The sequence below is a fragment of the Priapulus caudatus genome, unplaced genomic scaffold, assembly GCF_000485595.1.
Source record: "Priapulus caudatus unplaced genomic scaffold, Priapulus_caudatus-5.0.1 Scaffold477, whole genome shotgun sequence".
Lineage (NCBI taxonomy): Eukaryota > Metazoa > Priapulida > Priapulimorpha > Priapulimorphida > Priapulidae > Priapulus > Priapulus caudatus.
The window spans coordinates 342,493-365,796 of record NW_014577538.1 but is presented as its reverse complement, the minus strand read 5'-3'; the positions used below and the strand labels follow the sequence as shown (position 1 = coordinate 365,796).

The 23,304-nt window shown below is 45.0% G+C and overlaps 3 protein-coding genes across 3 annotated transcripts in view; 2 read left to right on the top strand and 1 right to left on the bottom strand.

Annotated features, from left to right (window-relative positions):
• The first annotated feature begins 6,200 nt into the window (after positions 1–6,200).
• Positions 6,201–8,459, top strand: LOC106810838. Its single transcript, XM_014814295.1, has 3 exons — positions 6,201–6,341; positions 7,662–7,790; positions 7,882–8,459. The coding sequence occupies exons 1-3, from the start codon at positions 6,294–6,296 to the stop codon at positions 8,005–8,007; spliced, it is 303 nt and encodes a 100-aa protein (XP_014669781.1). The 5' UTR covers positions 6,201–6,293; the 3' UTR covers positions 8,008–8,459.
• A 3,303-nt stretch (positions 8,460–11,762) lies between these two features.
• The window catches only part of LOC106810829 (ADP-ribosylation factor-like protein 16), a gene marked incomplete at its 3' end in the record, with an annotated part of 18,500 nt that continues 6,958 nt past the window's right edge, over positions 11,763–23,304 (bottom strand). The window contains exons 2-3 of the mRNA XM_014814286.1: positions 19,974–20,109; positions 11,763–12,206 (exon numbers count right to left, since the gene is read on the bottom strand). Of these exons, the coding sequence (XP_014669772.1) occupies positions 11,763–12,203 (441 nt within the window). The remainder of the gene's footprint in view (positions 12,207–19,973; positions 20,110–23,304) is intronic.
• LOC106810837 (multiple coagulation factor deficiency protein 2-like) lies at positions 13,205–19,699 on the top strand. The gene is made up of 4 exons (XM_014814294.1): positions 13,205–13,274; positions 14,644–14,842; positions 15,251–15,408; positions 17,344–19,699. The coding sequence occupies exons 2-4, from the start codon at positions 14,646–14,648 to the stop codon at positions 17,622–17,624; spliced, it is 636 nt and encodes a 211-aa protein (XP_014669780.1). The 5' UTR covers positions 13,205–13,274; positions 14,644–14,645; the 3' UTR covers positions 17,625–19,699.

Here is a 23,304-nt window from a genome sequence, read left to right as displayed (position 1 = left end):
CGGCAATCCCTGTGAAGGTGAGCCCCACTTGAGGCTGGTAACGCGTCAGCCCCGGCTCCTCTGGCTGGAACACTCGTTAGCCTCTAGTCCTCTGGCTGGAACACTCGTCAGCCTCTAGTCCTCTGGCTGGAACACTCGTCAGCCTCTAATCCTCTGGCTGGAACACTCGTCAGCCTCTCATCTCCCCTCCTTAGAGTCTCCTCGCCTTCTCCCCCTTGCCCGGCCACGGAATTTTCTCGCCGATGGCGCCGACGCTTCGTCCGTCGCGCTAGGGGATGATTAAGTCATCCCCTAGAGAAGACGCGACGGATGCGTCTTCCCGGCTGCTGCTTCCTGGTTCGCCGCCGTCTACTGCCGTCACGCTTCCACCTGAGGTACGGCAATCCCCTTCTTCTACGTAATTTACTGTAGACGCCCACACCTACACCTCTGCGTGAAGCCGAGGTATTTCGATGGACGTACTACGCGTTGGGAGCGCTTACTGCGTCCCGGCTCCATCAGGGCAATGCCCCTCCGGCGGTAGGAAGTCTCTAGTTCCCCCGCCGGGCGTCGCCGTCGTCTGGGGTGCAGTGCCGTACCCCCTCTTTTTCTCTTTCTGCCGCCGTCGGCCTCACTCTCGTGGTAATCGCCCTCATCTTCGTCGCCGGCGGCGAGCTCACCGTCGTGGTGATCGCCGCCTTTCTCTTCGCCGGCGGCAAGCTCACCGTCGTGGTGATTGCCGCCTTTCTCTTTGTCGGCGGCGAGCTCACCGTCGTGGTGATCGCCGCCTTCCTCTTCTCCGGCGGCGCCAGCAGAGGGCGTGACCCCTCCGCTGGGGCGGTACCTCTGAAGCACGTTATGTACGCTCGGAGGCATGCGCGACCACTCCCCCTTGCACCGAGGAACGGCATAAGCCCTAACGCCACAGGAAGGAAACCGACCGGCAGCCATGGCTGTCGCCAAGGTCACGAGCGCCGCACTGCTGGCGTCACGCCCCGCCGAGAGGCCGGCCGCCCGCCGTAGGAGAAGAGAGAGGATGCACAAGGTGACGGCAGGGCCGCCGAGAGGACGGCCGCCCGCCGTAGGAGAAGAGAGAGGATGCACAAGGTGACGGCAGGGCCGCCGAGAGGACGGCCGACGGCGGTCGCCACATCAAGGTCGGCCGACGTCGGGCGGCGACGTCCCGCCGGAGGTGAGACGTCGCCGGAGGTCCGGCCGCCCGCCGTGGGAGACGAGAGAGGAGATACAAGGTGACGCACGGGCCGCCGAGAGGAACGGCCGACGGCGGCCGCCACTCAAGGCCGCCGACGTCGGGACAAGGCGACGCCCCGCAAGGGTCGAAACGTCGCCAGGGGCCCGGCCGCCCGCCGTGGAGGGAGGAAGAAGCTACCGGGTGACGGTAGAGCCGCCGAGAAGCCGGCCGACGGCAGCCGGGGACGAGCAATCGGCATGCCAAAATTGAAGAAGCTGCTCCTTCGGCAAGACGGGCTACGACCACCAGCATGAAATGCTACGTGGAATGCACAGATAAAAGTGAAGCTGGTGTAGACCAAATACAATGGGACTGACGTCATCCCAGTAGCAGGGGTGGCATCGTGTATATAAGGAGGAGCAGTGAAGAGAATAATTTGAAGAAACGCAGTCACACGCGAGACTTCACACGTAAAGGCAGGATGAGCGAGATAGTAGATGTGAGTGCGAACTGCGAATGGAGCAGCGAGGATAGTAGCAGCGAGGATAGTAGCAGCGACAGTAGCAGCAGTACCAGCGACTATACCGGCGGGGCCGGAGAGGAGGCGGAGACTGCTTCCAGCCCCCGTCCGCGGACGCCGGGTCGCGACTGCTCGCCGTGCCCCGACCCGGCAAGCCACCCCTCGCCCGCCGTGATGGCATGGGCGAGTAAGGTGCTTGCCGAGGGAGGTGGCCCGGCGGGAGAGGAGGAGGCGGTCGCCGCGCCGCGGCGCGGAGGGCTGGCGGCCCTCCTCGCCCCCGCCGTATTCTCAGCCATCGACGGGACCGCCGTCCCCATTCCGGGAGAGACGGCCGGCGAGGGGGCCGTCGAAAAGATGGCGGTCAGCACCCCGGAGGGTGCCGCCTGCCCCTCGCCGCCCGCCGACGACCACCACGGGATGCCGCCGTCGTCGCCGCCGCAGTCCGCCGATGAGGGTGAGATGACGGCAACCTCGGCGGCCCAAGCGAAGGCAGAAGAGGGGCGCCAGGAGCAGCGTCGGGAGCGCCGCCGAAGACAGGCGGCGCAGGATGCCGCCGCAGCAAGCGCCGCCGAGGAGGCCCGCCTGACGGAAGGGAGGCGGAGGAAGGCGTTGAAGGCGCGCTACCGCCGGGAGAGGGCCCGAGCGAGGGTGACGACCCGAGAGGCGGCGGCCGCAGCGCCGCCCTCATCAACGCCGCCGGACCCGTCACCCGCTCGTGCGCTCCCGGCCGCCGTGAGCGCGCCGCCGGCGAAAGCCTCCGCTTCCGCAATTCCGCCCGCTGTCAGGACATCGACGGCGGGGCACGCCGATACCGCTGCCGCCCGATGGGGGCCCGGCGCACGCCCGGGGCGGCACCTTTTTGGGTGCCGCACTCCAGGCGGGGCCGTGGGGTCCGGTCGCTGGCTTGGTGCCTGGCCTGCGACCGCCCCACGCTGCACGCACGTGCCCATGACGCGCGAGCTGCATACGCGTCGTACCCCCCTGGGCCGGTAGTGCTGTGCCCTATCGGCGGGTGCGACTTCCGGTGTCCGGCGGGGGTCGAGCATCGGCTGGCGCGGCACCTCCGGGAGCGGCCCCATAGCAAGCGGAGCGACTACCGGCGGGAGCAATGGGTGCGAGTGCCCGACGGAGATAACCCGTCGTTTCGGGTGACTTCCGTCGGGTAGCTGCGCGGCCCCGCCGACGCGCCGGCTTCCACCCGGACGACGACCGTGCTTCAAGCGACGGCCGAACATCGCCGTCCCATCGAGTGCGCGGCGGTCCGGCCGTGCTCCGTCGTCATGAGACGGACCGTGCTCCCCCGACGCCCGGCGCAGGCACGGAGCGGCGGCAAGGGAGACGGAGACCGACCGGCGGCCCCGACGACAATCCAGGCGGCGGCCCCGACGACGATCCAGGCGGCGGCACCGACGACGATCCAGGCGCCGGCCCCGAAGACGATCCAGGCGGCGGCCCCGACGACGATCCAGGCGCCGGCCCCGACGACGATCCAGGCGGCGGCCCTGACGACGGTCCGATCGGCGGCCCCCATAGCGACGGCAATCCAGGCGGCGGCCCCGACGACGAGCCGACCGGCGGCCCCGACGACGATCCAACCGGCTGCTCCCCCGAGAGCCCTCGCAGCAGCAGTGACGGCGGGCCTGGCGGCAGCGGCAACGGCGACTCCCGCGCCACCCGGCACGGCCTTCGAGCCAATGGTGATCAACGCGGAGATTCGCGGGATGTCGCGGGACACCCTCCGCCAGGCGGACATCATCAACCGCCACCTGCTGCTGCGGGTGTGGAAGACCGGCTGGTTGATCGACGATGAGNACACACACACACACACACACACACACACACACACACACACACACACACACAAACAAACACGAACACACATGTATACACGTATCACCTTAGATATAGAATACAGATGTATTCTATATCTATGGTATGACCTATACACACATGCGCAAACACAGACACGGGCGCGCACTTGCACGTTGTCACGCACACACACGCACACGCGCACTCACACATATACACATTCACCATGCGTTGGGCGTACATGCAAAGAATTATCATTGACTGGCAGATGTTACTGTCTTGCTACAGGTATTATGAAAAAAATGAACAAAAACTATTCATCATGAATATCAATTCTAATTTATGTTACAGTTTCCTATCACGAGATTTTTAGATTCTCTGCTTGACATAAAGATTAAAAACCACAGAGACTGTCTCTAACCACTGAACTAACCTATATGCAATGTGCTTCGAAGCAAGCCATGTACTTATCTGTCGGTAATTGCTGTTGTGGTCGCATCATCAATGGATAAGAACAAATCGAAAATTCGTTTAATTCTTATATTATAGATATAAATATATAATAATATCAGATCGAGTACTTGAATAAAGACTAAAATCACGACTCATAATAATATAATATTTGCTATACTCGCACACACGCACGCACAGACTCACACATATATACACATTCACAGGCAAACAATTGTAAATGAGTTTGGCGAACATGTACCGAATTGTTCTTGACTGACAGATGTTACTGCCTTCCTACTGGTAATATAGAAAACGTTGACCAAAAACAATTCATCATAAATAAGAATTATAACTTATGATACAGTTTCTCATCACAAGAATTTTAGATTCTCTGCTTAACCTGGAGATTAAAATACACAGAGACTGTCCCTAACCACTGAACTAACCTATGCAATATGTGCTTCGAAACAAGCCATGTACTTATCTGTCGGTAATTGCGGGTGTGATCGCATCATCAATGGATAAGAACAATTCGAAACATCGTTTAATTATCATATTATAGATATAAATATATAATAATATCAGGAGTACTCGAATAAAGACTAAATTCACGACTCATAATAATATAATATTTGCTATACTCGCACATACGAACGCGCACACACGCGCACGCACGCACGCACGCACGCATCCACGTACACACGCACGCACGCACGCACGCACGCACGCACGCACACACAGACTTACACATATATACACATTCATAGGCAAACAATTGTAAATGAGTTTGGCGAACATGTACCGAATTGTTCTTGACTGCAGATGTTACTGTCTTGCTACTGGTAATATAGAAAACGTTGAACAAAAACAATTTATCATAAATAAGAATTTTAACTTATGATACAGTTTCTCATCACAAGAATTTTAGATTCTCTGCTTAACCTGGAGATTAAAATACACAGAGACTGTCCCTAACCACTGAACTAACCTATCCAATGTGCTTCGAAGCAAGCCATGTACTTATCTGTCGGTAATTGCGGGTGTGATCGCATCATCAATGGATAAGAACAAATCGAAAATTCGTTTAGTTATCATATGATAGATATAAATATATAATAATATCAGGAGTACTTGAGTAAAGATTAAAATCACGACTGCTAATAATATAATATTTACTATACTCGCACACACGTACGCACACACACGCACGCATGCACACACACACGCACGCACGCACGCACGCACGCACGCACGCACGCACGCACGCACAGACTCACACATATACACATTCACAGGCAAACTATTGTAAATGAGTTTGACGAACATGTACCGAATTGTGCTTGACTGCAGATGTTACTGTCTTGTTACTGGTAATATGGAAAACGTTGAACAAAATCAATTCATCATAAATAAGAATTCTAACTTATGATACAGTTTCTCATCACGAGAATTTTGGATTCTCTGCTTAACCTGGAGATTAAAATACACAGAGACCGTCTCTAACAACTGAACTAACTTATGCAATGTGCTTCGAAGTAAGCTATATACTTATCTGTCGGTGATTACCGGTGTGGTCGCATCATCAGTGGATGTTTGGTTTCCTTCACGGCTTAAAAAACAATTAGAAAAATTGGTTAGTTATCATATTATCAAGAGCTAATAAATACCTGTGTTTATTAGCTCTTGATATTATAGATATAAATATATAATAACATCATGAGTACTTGAATAAAGACTAAATTCACGACTCCTAATAACATCATATTTACGTACTGTACTCGCATACACGCACGCGCACACACACGCGCACGCACGCACGCACGCATCCACACACCCACGCACGCATGCACGCACGCACCTCATAATGATCTTATTGGGATATCGAAGACGGAAAGAGACAAGGTTGGTCGAATAGAAATATCAACATTGCGGATTGCAGTAGAAAAAGGTTCAATTACGCAATTAACCAGCAAAGAAGGTAGAGAATTTCAATATGGAATGACAGAAACGAAAAAGCTATACTCAAAGATGAAGATGGTACATGTCGAAAGCAATGATCACGCGCGGACGATCGAGTACGATTAATAGGCTTAATAAAACCAGATGTCTTCATTAAATAATAATAAGTAATCATAATGTATTGTATTATAGCTATGACCAGAATTCTAATGAATTTTAATTATAATTTTAGATAACAGGGGAAGGAATTTTACGTAGGGCAAAGTGAGACTGGACACACTAGATGGCGCCACGATAGCGTATTCCTATCCGATTGTCAATGTTTACTGTTTTCTAGTTCGATCTTACTCTTAGTATCTATACCAAATAAATCATCGAGAAATGGCAGGTCAGGCGTGGCAGATGGACAATCCTGAGCTTTTGCAACAGGTATAATTATAACCTTAACCCTAACCGGGTATAATATTATAACTGTGTACTGTGTAGAACCTAAGCCAAGAAGTTAAAGAACGGCCCATCCCAACTCGTTTACCTAGGAGTCGTACGTCGTTACCATCAAGTTACACCTCGTTACCTTCAAGTTACACCTCGTTACCATCAAGTTACACCTCGTTACCTTCAAGTTACATCCCGTTACCTTCTCGTTACCCCTAAACCTCATAACATCGTATAGATTATCAATATCATTACTCATTAGTATTCAAAGTCCGTGGGACTATATCAAAGAAGAAGAGAGATTAAAGCCGCACTATGCGCATCCAAACGCTAATTTCTCCAGTACTAGACTAGCAAATACTTGGTGTCATGCATAATCACACTACCTTATGACAAAATAAACTCTAGTTCCTCCCATTTCACTGCGCATTGTCTTATAAAAGGCATTTGAAAATACCTCCAATGTTGTTCAAATTCTCCGATGTTGTTGACAATTTCGCGTTGCTCTGCCAAGCAACCGTGGAGCGGTGCTGCGGTACGGGTGTAGCAAAGATAAAAACATGTGACGTCACCTAACCGATTCTTGGCGAAATTGTTTGGCATACAATTTAGCGTTGGCGCCAGATTACCAGATTTCGCACCTCTTTCTTGTGGGTTTTAAGCAAACACGCACTGAAATGGGAGGAACTAGAGTTTATTTTGCCATAAGGTAGTGTGATTATGCATGACACGATGTATTTGCTAGTCTAGTACTGGATAAATTAGCGTTTGGATGCGCATAGTGCGGCTTTAAGTTGATCAAATAGACAGATCAACACTGCAGATCACAGTGAAAATCTCACTAAGTGAAACAATTGTAGAGCCCGCTCAGGCAGGCGTCAGACGTCAGACGTCACTTCTCGCCATGTAGTGAGAAGCGAGAAGGTAACATGTAGCTTTATTAAATAAAAGCCGTTAACCCTAACATAATCCTTAATCTTTCTCTGCCCTTGTATCCATTTGGTTTTGGAATTTTCTCCACCAGATTTTGCCCACAACCTGAGCCTGTCTATGCATGGTTAATTTGTGGAATATACAGGAAAGCTGTTATATACGAAATGACGAAGTGTTGTTGATGGTCGAAGATAAAGCTTCGTGCTCCACATTACAATATGAAATTTTAATGTAGTGTATAGAAGAATAACTCAGCTATCAAATAAATGAATATGTGCTTGCATATTACATTCACTGTAAAGTTGGCACTGTGGGCCGCTGTCAATTGTACTGTATACTTTAATAATTATATAAATAAACATGCTGCTTGTTTCCTTTCAGATTGCTCTGATAGGATATCTAAATAAGACGGAAGGAAGTGAAAAGTTGTTGAGCATTATTACTAAGGCCAGGGTGTTTACCGAAGTATACAACCGAGTGACTGGACAGAGGGAGATTGATGCAGCCAGGGTGAGTATGAATATGAAGTTAACATCTGCATATTTAATTATATTAAAATCACATTGCCAAACCTCTAACAATATTACTTTTCTCTTTCCAGGAGGCATGCATACTAGCAATTGTTGACTATATAAAGAAGCATCCACGTGCATCAAAAGATGAAATGGCAAAAGAGATTCAGAAGCAAGTACAGAATTTTGCCATTATTGTCAAAGCTTTATCCTAGTTTCTGACACTTTATGTAAAAATATTTAAATACTATTTTAAACATGATAGCCTATATATACTGTGTCTGTGTACTGTAACCATTACATTAAAAATCGTTACTATGAGAGTTATACTACACTTATAATATAACCCTATATCACGTTTAGTGTTAATTTTATCATCAAAAATATAAATTTAAACTTTAAAGAAATCTTTTTGCTTTCATCTTCATCAGTCTGTAGATTATATTATAGAGGGTGATTTCAGTAGTTTAGATTATAGTTAATACATTCATGAATTTATATTTTCGCGTAGCCATTCATTAGTAAAAAATGTATTTTTAATCACTATCTGTAATCACAAAATCAAAGTAATTATATAAATCAGTTTACACGTAATATATGTAGTAAACCAGTGTGTATTTGATATGGTAACAAGGAATAAAACTTCAATTTGTACATAAACCCTACATACAACATGTATAGATGTACTTGACATTTCGTAACTATATGTACCAGCCTTTACCCTGCAAAACGTTGGCACTAAAATCAGTATTTTGCAACATATGCAAGCAGGCACGTATAGCTGTAAATGTTTAAGTGAAATGTAAATCCTTGCCTACTGCACCACGGTATACCATTTTGTAAGTTTCAAGGTGTAGAACACATAACAAAGTGTACAGAAAATATTATGTAAATACAGCAATACAACAACAGCACTAAAAGCTGACCACTTGTGACAAGGAAGACACAAATTTGTTTCCTACATCATTTTTTTAATAGGAGGTACCCTAGCTTTAATTGCCTTTAGGAGAAACTTAGTGAATCGATTCTGTAATCTTACACAGAATACAAAGCAGCAGGTACATGTATAAATAAAAAAATCTATCTTCATGTTCACAAAACGATTTGACGTTTAATATAACATACATGTTGAAATATGACTAGTATAAGTTGAGGAGCAAAGCTCTCAACTCATTTCCACTCATGAGAAAACCTGAAAGTCACTTGCTATAGCAACAATACCACTAGCACCAGAAACCAATAATGAATATTTAAGAATTTAGTGTCAATGGTACTGGTTTCAAGCTCAACTGTACGAGTTTGATGCAATATGAATGTATTTACGTTGATATTGCGATTAACATTGACTCTATATGATCATATTAATTTTACTCTGGTTCTAAGTCACCGGTACACATGGGAAAAAAACAAAGACTGCACCCTAGAATTTACCTATCTGTCTGAACATGACAGCCATGCTCCCCTTACCCCGGACATTGCTGCTAGGTTGCTCAAGCTAAACCAGTTTACATTGTATTTTCACACGTGCTCGACATATTGTCGACTTTGTGAGATTTCGTTGTCAACCATTATCTAGAACAACCCTACCACAGCAACAATTTGCTACAGCTGCCTGTCGAACATGCTAGGCAGATAGGTATAAGGTAAATCCAGAGCACATGCCAACATCGAGGATCGGCTGCCATCGATCCACCCTCAACGCGTAAGGAAACTTAGACTGAGTAGTAGCCTTGCATCGAACGTGATGTCAAGTCAGTAAGAATTATAAATCCTGCATGGATTACAACAACGATTCGCTACAGCTGTCTATAGTCACGCGGGACAGACACATCAACCCAGAGCGTGTGCCAACAATGATGATCGACCACCATCGATCCACCCTCGATGTGTACGGAAGCTTAAAAACACAGTAGTAGTAACCGTGGTCCATAATCAACTCGCCTCTCTGGCAAACTCGACCAGTGTGTCGAGTTTACCCGCCTGGAGGTCGCCCAGCTCGGCTCGTAGGTCGAGATGACCCACCTGGAGATCGGGCAGCTCGACTCACGGGCTAAAACTCATGTGAGATTGAAAATTGAGATTGATCATGTGTGACAAAATTATGTTCTACGCATAATAAAAGGTTGTTCCCACAAAAATACCACACACTTATATTTATAGACAAGTACATCAACCATCTTAACAAACCAGACAGAAATTATCACCTACCGTATCTTGCAATTATTGCACTCAAATCAAGTAAATTTTATTATTTAGGTCAACACTATTGCATCCATCAGATTTGTTCTCCATGTAAAAGACTACTTTCATGCCACAATTAAAAAAATATTTGTTTGCCCTCACCCGACCCAGGCTGAAAAGTTTGGGTAGGTAGGTAGGCTTTTTTTTGAGGGGGGTCTTTTTTACAAATTCAGCATGGTGTCTACATGCTCAGGTGTGCTTGTGTGCAGATACCTTTTATGTTGAATGTTTGTTTTGCTTGATCAATAAAATTTTTTGAGTCGTCCCCTTTTTGGCGGGTCGGTCGGGTGAGGGCAAACAAACAATATTTTTATTATGGCCTCAGTACATGTATTTGTAAGCGAATTATATGCAATAAAGATTTAATAATATTGAAAATAGACGTTTTGACGTCGGAATGTGTAAAACATCTTAAACTAGACAGAGGGCACTCACGGAGAGTGCATACCTCCGCCAGCGACATAGCTTGTAGCAGCCGCTCGTTGCTGCTGCTTGCTCACATGTACACGCTTGACTCGACGCGCTAATATCGATCGCGCCAACACACTAACACACTAACACTGACTGGCCTGCTGCTGGCTACACGAACACACTGACACACGACCGCACGAGACCGATCACATAACTTCCCCTCCAACTCCGTTGGGCGGAGGTAATGAGTTGGCCGGTGAGTCGAGCTGCCCGACCTCCAGGCTCGTCATATTACCCACGAGCCGAGCTGGCCAACCTCCAGGCGGATAAACTCGCCACAATGTGAGCCGAGTTGGTGGGTGGGTCGAGTTAACTGGTGCCCGTAACCTTGCATGAATCAATGCATCGCACGTGACGTCAAGTCAATCATAATTGTTATCTCACATGGAACTTCCAGACTACAACAACGAATCGCTAGAGCTAACTCTAGTCACGCGGGGTGGACACATCAACCCAGAGCGCATGCTCCAATCATGCGCTCGCCTGCTCCTGCCGCCCAATCACGCGCTCGCCTGCTTCATCCGCCCAATCACACGTTCGCTGCTCCGCCTTCTCCTGCAGCAGCGAATCCTGCAGCCACCTGATGCCGTCGCCCAATCACGCGCTCACCTCCCCCATCCGCCCAATCACGCTCGCCCAATCACGCGCTCACCTCCCCCATCCGCCCAATCACGCACTCGCTTGCTCCGTCTTCTCCTGCAGCAGCGAATCCTACAGCCACCTGAGGACGCTGCCGACGCTGTCACCCAATCACGCACTTGCCTGCTCCGTCTGCCCAATCACGCGCTCGATTGCTCCGCCTTCTCCTGCAGCAGCGAATCCTGCAGCCACCTGATGACATCGCTGACGCCATCGCCCAATCACGCGCTCGCCTCTCCCATCCGCCCAATCACGCGCTCGCCTCTCCCATCCGCCCAATCACGTGCTCGCTTGCTCCGCCTTCTCCTGCAGCCACCTGATGACGTCGCCGACGCTGTCGCCCAATCACACGCTTGCTTGCTCCATCTGCCCAATCACGTGCTTGCCTGCTCCATCCGCCCAATCACACGCTCGCTTGCTCCGTCTTCTCCTGCAGCAGCGAATCCTGCAGCCACCTGACGACGTCGCCGACGCCGTCGCCCGTCCTCGCGCTCGTCTGCACGACGTCGACGCGGCGGCCGGCATGGCGGCGCACGTCGTCAAGCATGATGAGAGCGGCGAGCTCGCGCGCGCTCATGCACGCCGTGTCGCGCTTGTTCATCACGATGAGCACGCGCGCGCTGCGCGGCAGCTCCGGCGACGACAGCGCGTCGGTGAGCTGCACGCACGCGGCGGCGACGCGCGCGCGGTCGCTCAGGTCGATCGCGAACATCAGGTGCCGGCAGTCGCGGTAGTAGTTGTGCCAGATGGGCGCCATGCTGCCACCGAGCTCGCGCACGGTGATCTCGCTCTTCTTGCCGAGCGAGACGTTGACGAGGTTCGTGCCAACCGTCGGCACGGTCGGCGGCACGTCGCCATCGCCGACGTCTCGCGTCGTCGCGTGCAGCATGAGACGCTTGAGCAGGAGCGTCTTGCCGCCGCGCGTCGGCCCCACGATCAGATACATGGTCGCCGCCGCTTCGGGATCGCCCGGCTCGCTCACGTGTGAGAAGCGCACGCACGGGCAGGCGGTCTTGCCGCACCACACGACATCCTTCAAGCGATCTTGGCTCTTGGTCATTTACTAGAAAGGCAAACAAATAAATAAATTAGAACTGCTAAGAGACAAGGCAGTCATAAATTAAGTAGGCGTATCTTACACAACACAAGTTACAGAGCTACGTTGCGTTTAAAATCTACATCACTTGTCAATCATAAAATCTACATAACCTCATATAGTCATAAGTGTTAATCTTCAAAAGTCCTGGGGACTATAACGAAGATGGAGAGAGAAGTGGATCAAGTCGGTAGATCCACACTGCGGATCGCAGCGGAAAAAGTTGTAAATTTGCTATTTACTAAGGATGAAGGCAGTGAATTCCAATACGGAATCACAGAGACAAAGAAGCTAAACTTAAGGATCCTTAGAAGTTTGGGGCCCAAGGATAGAGAACATGGGTCTCAATAAAACCAATGTGCCTAACCCTAACCCTAACCCTAATTATATTATATTTATATTGATGTAAATGACATTGGTTTTATTGGGACCCATGTTCTCTATCCTTGAACCGAAGTTTGTACATGCCGAAAACAGTGATCACGCTCAGATGAGCGGGTGCAGCAAACAGTATTCATTAAGGCTTACATCACTACATCTTATAGTTGCCACGTTTTATCCATGAAATATAATAGTAAATGATATAAACCATTTTTAAAGAGGTATTTACCATTTCAACGAGCCTGTGTTGGATCTGTCTAAATCGGCGATACACCGAAAAAAACAACAAATATAGCGAGAAAGTTAGCGCACGATAAGAAGTCGGTCATAACAATAAAACCAGCCGCCGTACCATGATTATATTCATAATCATACTACCAGTACCAGTCACCAGTCGAGTTGTTGACGTTTCAGTGTTTCTTGCGCGCGGGTAGTGATTTTTTTCTAGTGTCGAAATACGTTATCTCGACGAGAAGGTAACTAATTTAGAAAATGAAATAATAGAGGAGATTACAGATAAAGACGAATGAATGCACGACGACTTTGGTGCTAACTAACTTTACGGAGCGTCCACCAGAGGACGCGACCGATAGTTATATACGTGTCTAGAAACGAACACCTGAGAACTACTCTCGGTAGTGTTACGTGTAGGAAGTAAGTTTAGATGAGCATGGGATAATTACCGTTAATAATTACAATATCAGTACGACACTACCACTCTGCCTACTATATTGAGTGACACTAACCCTACTTTGTTTTACTGTAACTGCGACAGTGTCATGTGTGTACAGTGTATATAGTTTGTAGCATTATAAGTTATAACACTTATTACAAACAATTGAAACATATGTTCGCAAGTTTATGTACTGTATTAATACGTATTATGTCATAATGTATTCGGTAATCTACGCGCACTACTAGCCGTAAAATAGGAAACATTTTCGACGTTAAACCCGTTCACATAATTGGTAGGTAATCAGGATACAAGTGTTCCTCCTCTTCCCAAAGCCATATGTAATTACCTTTGCTGGCTGTGTTTATATAATACAGTCTTACTTACGCTGAAGGGGTCGTTGTCGTATCAGGTACTATATACAGATATGTACCCGAGGTACATATATGGGTTCAAGGATAGAGAACATGTATCCCAATAAAACCAATGTCATTTACATCAATATAAATATAATATTATATCAATATAATAGGTTAGGGTTATGGTTAGGGTTAGGGTTAGGGTTAGGGTTAGAATTAGGGTTAGAATTAGGGTTAGGGTTAGGGTTAGGCACATTGGTTTTATTGGGATACATGTTCTCTATCCTTGGGCCCATATATGTATACAAAAAGTGTACCAGACTTGTACTACAGAAGTGTACCATAACCCTGACCCTAACCCTATAGCCCTAACCCTAACCCTAAACATACCTCATATAAAAATATAAATAATACTAAACAACCTAAAACTACCTCGGGTACATATCTGTAGTACCTGATACGACAACGACCCCATCTGCCTTACTTACTGAGTGAGGTGTGTATTGTACGTCACTACATGCCCCATACCAAAATGGGTAACCAAAGTAGGAAAAAATGTACGGGCAGGTTACGAGAAGGAGAAGGAAGGAGAGAAGGAGAAAGCAGGGCAGTGTTATAGGAGTTAGTAGAGAGATAGTAGAAGATTGGGGTGAAGGAGAAGGTAGGGGAATAAGATGAACTTGAGTTGAGAAGGGAAAGAAAGCAATACAGGAGGAAAAAGGAGTTGGTGGAATGTTGAACTAGAAGGGGAAGAGAGGAGTGTGATGTAAGCTAGGGCTGAGGAGAAGCTACATGGAAGTGATGAAGAAGATAGAACAAAGAGACAAGGTCAATCAGGGAATGGTGAAACGTCAATTAAATGCTAAGTGGCATGTGTCGAGGGGTCTCAACTAATTATTTTTACCATATGGTATGTATAACTGTTGCTGAGATGCTATATAGTATATATTATGGCACGTGTAAGTAATCATTATCCTTTCTGTTTTCTCAGTCATGTGCGTGGTTAGTCGTGTGATTTTATTGATGTGCTTGCTCCTACCGGTGCTGGGCCATCAAAATGTCAATCCAATGAACGCACAGAAGCAGCCGCAGCATGCGCACGGTCGTAACCAGCCCGCCCAGCAACAACCGATTGCATCTAGACAGCACCCACCAACACGACTTGATAGGCAACATGTACAGGATGCTAGGTATGCATACGTTATTAATTAGAGACCTCATATAATGTTAAAGCAAAAGGTTGCAGCAAAACCTTACTGTATAGTGTTTATAGAATCACTGACTATATAGTGCGTGTGCGGCCCGGCCCGTGTGCGGTATCGAATTATATGAGCAGGTTGTATCTGTCTGGTTAATTGTGCGATCAGGTAATAATTAGTCTTCTTTCTATGAAGCCAAGTCTAGAAGAATAAAAAAAACTTGTATATTTTAGATCATTATAATTTTACAAAGATTAATTTAATAAATTTCTCTAATTTGATTTCGGAAGGGACACATGCAGGCTCGTATATACAAATCGTAATATACGTTTTCCTTGTAAATTTGCATATTACTAGTAACAGTAATGAGTACACAAATACATATTTGCTTATTTATAGCCATATCAAAGAGCACACAGATAACGTCATAGAGAAAGACCCAAAGGACATGACTGAGCAGGAGTTGCAGTTTCATTATTTCAAACAACATGACTTGGATAACAACAATCAGTTGGATGGGTTGGAACTCGTTCATGCACTCACTCATTTTCACTCAGGTATGTGACCTTATATGTGCTTGTGAATTTTGGTGTTCATTTAGTATTTGTTGTTAAAAAACAGCCATAATAACTGAACACCAGAGTTATGTATTATATGTACATTATTATTATATATATTGTTGCAGGTTGTAAACTTTAAAGTTCTATAAACTTACAGGCAAAAAATTATCCCTTACATTTGATCTATTGGAAGATGTGTTTTTCCTCTACAGGATTTTGGTATATGTGTATGCAATGTTCTTCAGGAGCTTATATCATGTAAATAGAGGATTTGCATTATATATACATATATATATATATATATATACAGGGTGCGAAATTAATGGGAGTCCGGAGTCAAATACTCCCTGATTTACTGCCGGACTCCCTGATTTGATATTTGCAGGAGTCCGTGTGACTCCCTGAAAATTCTGCTATACTAACTATTTTGATCCAGTCTTCCAGAGCACGGCCTTGCGGAATTACCGTATTTTTTCAGTAAAAGTTCAAAGAAGATTTGGCAGACGTGCAACCGCATGAATCTTCAAAATAAGCACATGTATGCGTTATTGTTAATATCGTTAGTTTTGAACTTCAGACTGCGGACTCCATCATTTTGCTGCGGACTTCGTGATTTTGAGGGCAGGAGCATATGAAAGTTGGACTCCCTTGTTCTAAAGTTAATTTCTACCCCTGTATATATATATATAATATTATATATAGTCATCACGGGAACTTGATGTAAACCCAAGTAACTATTAATTATGCAAAGAGATTGGTGACATTTTTATCTGAAATTTGTTGGTGTACTTGCACCATGAATAGATAGATATACCATGAAAGTATAATTGTTATTGCGAAATGCCTCCAGCTTGTCAGTAGTATTGATATGTAGTAGAACCAAATTTTCCCATGGCAGTAATACTGCATTTCCTTCTTACTTTTCGCTGATAACATAATTGTATATATAAATTAATCAGAACTCGATAATTTGCTGTTACATCACACATTGCTAGCTACATTCAGACTTTTAACTTACATTTTATATTATTTAATAACTGGTACAGTTATATTCCAATGTTTGAATTGCTTTGATACAAAACTATTTGCTTAACAGCACAATGTGCCCCTGCTATCTTCCACTTCGTACTGCATCCATTTATATAAGCCGCGTTCACACGTAGCAAGAAATCCGGTATTTAGCGTTCACACGAGGCAGAATACGAGGCCCAAGAAATACGGTATCTAAACAGATCCGGTATTTCATGTAAATACGAGGCTTCCCAGAATCCGAATAATTTGCCGTGCTTGAGAAATACCGGATTTCTTGGACCGCGCATTTCCTCGTGTGAACGCTAAATACCGGCCACGTATTTTATAGACTGGTCCGCGCTCGACAGTTCCAGTGTAACACGAGTGGAACTGTCGAGCGCGGACCAGTCTACGTATTTTATGGACAGTTGGTTTGCATTGCATTGTTTATTTCGCATTGTTTGCTTGATTGTTTAAAGCAGCTCGCAGCTCGCAAATACCGTATTTCTGGAGCCGCGAATCAGCGTGTGAACGCTCGGTCGCGTATTTGTCTCAGATACGGTATTTCGCAAATCCGGTATTTCAGAAATACGAGGTCTCGTGTGAACGAGGCTATAGCTATATAGATCAGAGGTTAATAATGACATTTATTGCCTTTTCTGTACCCTACCCATTATGGTAAGTTTTGGCGATAAAATAATGGCCTGAGAATTTGCCTTCTGCCATCCTTGTAAACAGGGATAACAGAATATAAATAATTGTTACGAAATGCTCCATATCTCTTCATGCTTAATTATAAACACACATGCATGCACACACTAGTGACACTACACTGGCAAATGCTGCACTTTGACCATTGAAATGCGACCATTGTAACATGATTATTATTCTAACCATAGAAATTTGGTGACTTTTGTTCAGATAACCCAAATGAGGTACCACCTCCGTTTCCCGAAGATGAACTCATTGGTCTTATAGACGACATATTGAGGGAAGATGATCTTAATAACGATGGCTTCATTGACTATATGGAGTTCATAAAGTCTCAAGCAAATCAGCAGCAGCAGCAAGTTCAACAACAACAGCAGCCGGTACAACAACAGCAACATCAGCAACAACAGCAGCCGGTACAACAACAGCAACATCAGCAGCAACAGCAGCAACAACATCAACCACAACATCAGCAACAGCCACATCATTAACAGCAGGTGAATCAAGGAAAGCTAACAGTGTAAAAGGTAATGGAAAATCTTAGAAATTGGTTATGTAGTGACCGCAGCTCTTCTAGTATGGTTGGGCTTGCACGGGCTCTACACGCATGCTACATGAGGAGTAGGAAGGTGCTGAGATATGCTGGGTTTTAAAAAACAAGCTATTTGAACCATCTTTCTGAGATGCAAGGGCAAACGCATGCTATTTCAGCCTGTCTTTGTCATGCTTACTTAAGAAAATATCCAAGGTCATCTAGACTTGCCTACAGGTGTCTCTAGTTGTTCTACCGTGTATCCATATATCCTAATTCATCTGAAGTGTTCGGCATCTGGATATTTCACAGCTTTGTATTATTTTACACTTCCTGTCAGGCGCGATGTCTTTTACTAGTTTTACATGTACGCCACCAGTTTGGTATAATGTAAACTAGAACACACAGTTCTGTTTACGTACATATAGATCTGATAGCAACTGTTTTGCACCTGGCAAGCTTGTAATTTTATCTGCTCACAGTAGTTAATGTTTTGTTACAGTGGAACTCGTTTATGAATTGTTAGCAATACCAACTGGTTTATGTTCACCAATGTCTCACGTTGTATACTTAGTTTCACTAAGGAACTTTAGTGTTCATGTTGAGTTGTGGTATAAAACACAACACAAATTTATAAAAGGCAGTTGACAACCAAAAATAAATCAAGGGAGTGATTTCAGTTATTTTTTATGACATAGTGTGTTGGACTTACGGAGGAACATTTTTGTCAGATTTGACCTAGAATGATTATTTCTATTAAAAATGTATTAAAATTGGCAAACATTTGCACAATATATAATCTCTACTGATGTAAGAACAATAGAGCTTTTAGTCCAAGAGGAGAAGTTTACATTCTTTTATTTTTTCGCATTCTAGAAAGCACTGGAAGGTTGTAGCTAGCAAAGGCCGAGCATATTGTTGCCCATGATTTTTTAAGTTATGCACTAAAATTTCAAATCACTTAAAACAATTAAAGTGCTTAGAATTTCATTCCTTGTTTAATATGAATCTCTCAGAGATCGGCAAACTAGCTCTGTGATCCAAGTTAGGATAGTAGTTTAGCTATGGAAGAACGCTTCATTGTCGCATTTTGTGGCACATGCGTATGTTGCCCGGCAAGGCTGTGCGATTAGCAGGTGCTAGTGTGAACACACGTACTATAATTACGGTACATGTACGTGTGTTACGCACGTAACTTGTTAGACGTCTCTTGGGAGACTGCTCATTGTATAAGTAATAAGCTGTATTAGATAGCTAGAGCGATACTCTTGCTTTCCTGTTTCGATGAGCGGCGAAAGTGCCGTCGCAATATGTTTCCCGTCTCTCACACACTCTGCCCGCTCTACACTGCTTTGAGCTGAAATTGTCTTCCGTCATCCCCCGAGGCAAGTGACATCGCCGGTGTCATTTGATGGGGGAAACAATCCAAGCAATGTCACCAATACGTTTGCAGATACTTGCATCCGTGGAGTGGCTGTCATAATCGTCATTTGCCGCACAGTGACATTTTTACGACCCCCCACCACCCCTTTCTGCCGTACTGCTATTGTAATGGAGCTACTGTTACTGGGAAGGACGAAGATACACGTGTTGTGTATCTGGTTGAAATTCGTCGGCGAATTTACTGTGGTGTGCGTCGTCGCGCGCACCTGTTGTCACGAGGCGAATTGATGTCGTGATTTACGTGTTGTTTGTCACACTCGCACTTGACATTCAGCGCAGGCCCATCCTTCGAGTTGTAGACATAATAGATGGATTAATTGTGGTAAACCGACCCGCCGCCAAGGGATTCGCGGAAAGTGCGTTTGAGAATGCGGGAGGTAGGGCGGAATTAAATTGATGAGGTGTCAATGTAGCGTGCCGAGAATAAGGCTTGGTCAATGGAAACTAATGGTGAGCTGGGTGGAATAACGACATCAATGCTACGTCACGCATGCAGCGACGGAAATAGTGATGTTTTCTAAAGTCTGTATATTTTGTACTGATTATACCCCCACCGTTCACGTTTTATAATAAACTGTTGCTATGATGACACGTGCATTTTTTTTGAAGTTTTTATCTGCGATATCATGGTTCTGTATGCAGATTTCACAATTTTCATGTACGACGTGTAAACTGGTAGTAAACTAACGTCACAATTCAGCATTCATGCGAAAATATAATGCATCATCACCATATCGCGCAGGCTACCTAAACATTTTCGCCGTGATCTTTTCCCTATACAAACCACGCGATGTCAAATTAGAAACACTATAAAGTAGAAGTTTCAATATTTGATTAACATTTGTACTATTCGTTGCTCACTTACCGGTGTCGCTCTGTTGTAGACAGGCGCGAAGTCGTCTCACTCGTGCATTCTTACTCGCATGAATCACACCGATGACAAATCAATCCAGCCGCAAATTCCCGTACGGTAATCGCGCGAGGGTGCAATGTGCACGATGCTTTTAGAGAAAAGAAAGAAGAACTTTCTGTTACACGACGTTTTGGGAGCTGTAATAACAGAAAAAAAAGAAGAAACGTGACCTCCGTGTGTAGGGGCAGTCTGATGCGGCGATAGCGTGGCTTTAGGGCGTATTAACCAGTAGATTTTCGCGCTGATCGAGCACCAGCCACTCGTTTGATATTGCATTACACACATTTCTGCACTGCCCACCCCCGAGAAAGCCTTAGATTGCATTACACACAAGTATATTACCAATCCCGTGTGGTAATTATAGTGCGCGTTGCTAACGACCCGATTCTACCACGCACATCTCCGCACGGTCCCGAAGGCCGCCATTTTAAAGTTTAATTACGAAATTACAAACCCAACTAACAACTGTATAGAAACAAATGAAGCGACGTTATCCGTTCGTCATTCGTGCATTGTGTGATGATCAGGCGCAAACCCGTGCATGTGCACCGCCATCTCACTCACTTCGTCGTTATAGAGACGACACACAAGTTAATTAAACGCTGCGAAGGAAATCGCTATTGAAAACCAGGTGTCTAATCTACATGGCACTCGCGTCTAATCTGTCTAGCAGGCTTCCGCTGATTGGGAAGCACCGCTAGCGATTATCACAGCGATTAATTAGCGACTGCCGAAGATCTTCCGTAATTGACTCTGTCCTGCGGTCTGTTGACGGTAATCGTGTCGTGTGTCGCGTGTGTCACACGAATGACGCGTCGGCACGCGTGTCATCATGAACATCGTGTATGCTCGTTGTAACATATTATGTGCACACGTGCATATACTCATGTTACACGTCTGTATATTATAGTGTAGATATGTTACTATCATATTCATTATATATATATATATATATATATATATATATTATATTTTATGTTAGTACCTATGCGACACGAATAAACCGCGTCGTTCTAATATAGTCTAAGAGCGAGCCATTTCTTAAAAAATCCTGGAAAATGAAAGACGCAGCACCCCACACCTGTATACTTGGTCTGATACGATAACATGATAGTACTACGCCTATAGAATATTTTCTGGTATGATATACTGAGGAAACGATAGGAAATCACCATGCCAGAGACGAGTTTGTTACGTACCGAATAATTTCTTTATCGTCAAAAAACGCGGGGTATATTAATAATATTTATTATATATATTTAAAAGTTTCGCTACAAGGTAGGCATAATATATATATATATATATATATATATATATATATATATATATATATACCTTGTAGCGAAGCTTTTCCAACCATCTCCTCCTATACATAATAGCATCGGGTCTACGTTTGTGCAAGCGAGATCTAGGTTAGTAGCTGCGTGCGCAGAGGTAATTGCACAGTTTGTGTAGTTAACATCAAGAGTATATAAACACTAAATAAAACGTTCACTTGCTCTCTATAACACGTAGCATCATGTACTTTCAGTACGTAATGCAATGAAGAGCTGTGGGTGTTTTGGTAACTTCTACAAGAGAATCTGTGTGATGGTTCTATGTGAGCGTTGTAACTGTATGAATGAAGGTCACCTTAAATGTGACGAAGAACGGTTAAAGTTTATTAACGACATAAGGAACGTAAACGAAGGAGTACTATATATATTGTGACGAAGAACGGTTAAAGTTTATTAACGACATAAGGAACGTAAACGAAGGAGTACTATCCTTCGTTTACGTTCCTTATGTCGTTAATATACTTTAACCGTTCTTCGTCACATTCAAGGTGACCTTCATACAGTCTCCGAGAGACTATTATAGAGACATATATATATATCTACAATATGTCTCTACAATAGTCTCTTTGATGTAGCCTGAAAAACACTTACGCGAGTGCAGAACTTTTCCGTGACTCCCCAGACACCTGTTGTCAGTGTATTTTGAAAGTGTTAAGTGGAAAGGGGTGTCAAGTTACCGAGGAGCCTGACACCTATGATTAGGCAGTCTGTTACTATCGCTGCAGTGCTCACTACTGTATATTATATTAGCTATAGTTTTATACTACAGATTTATTCCTTTGTTAATTTTTATCTGCGCGATTTTCAATGTTTTCTTGTTTTGTTGTTCTTTGTTTTTTTGTTCGTTTTATACTAATTCCGGGGTGTGAATAATATGTGGGGAAGACAACGCACGTGTGTTTACTGCTAGTTCTGCGTGTAATACATTCAAACAACGCACTGACACCCCTGGCCTGGTAGCTATAACATGAAAAATACAAAATGTTGGTTTGTAAATAATTTGTGAAGAAGATTGAAAGGTTCTCTAGAATTCTGTTAGAATTTCCAATACCTTAATTCAGCTAGAAGTGTAATCATATTGAGCATCAGCCCTTTATGCCATATATGTCCTTTCTAGCCATTCTCAAGAGAAGATTTAAGGGGTTGATTGAATTAGATTGAGTGGCTCAACAGTCACAATTTATTCTAGCGCAGTGTTCATGTTCTTTCCATCCTTCTTCTTCTTCTTTTTCTTTTCCCTTTTCTTCTTCTTTCGTTTCTTCTCCTGCTTATTCCTCTTTGTCTTCTTCTCCTTATCTTTTTCTTGTTGTTGTTGTTCTTCTTCCACATCCTCCACCTGCTTCTTCTTCTTTTTCATCTTTGTCTTATTCTTCTTTTTCGTCTTCGTCTCCTTACAGTGGTTGGACCACTTTAATCATATAGAAGATTCTATCAGTCTGTCAGTAATGGCTGTCACTGCGAGAGTGTTTTACGTCCTTAGCTGAAGCTTACGTCTCCATAGCTGAAGACAGGACCGCTGTGGGCTGATCATCAAACCTGCACCATCACTTTCCATCGTCGCGTTCACGCTGTCGACCACGAATCGACTTCCCTTTCAAATTATAAAATAAACACGTTAATTATAAACACATTATTACACGTTAATAACACATTATAAACACATTATAAACACGTTATAAACACGTTAATAAACACATATAATTATAACGTTCTGCTCGTGACGACCAAGGTCAAGGGTCAAGACCACCACTTCCTATATCGACTGTTATTTTAGCACGTATAGTCGCGATTTCAAACTAGGTGGCCACACGCACGCACGCACGCACGCACGCACGCACGCACGCACACACAGAGACACGCGCGCGCGCACACACACACACACACACACACACACACACACACACACACACCACACACACACACACACACACACACACACACACACA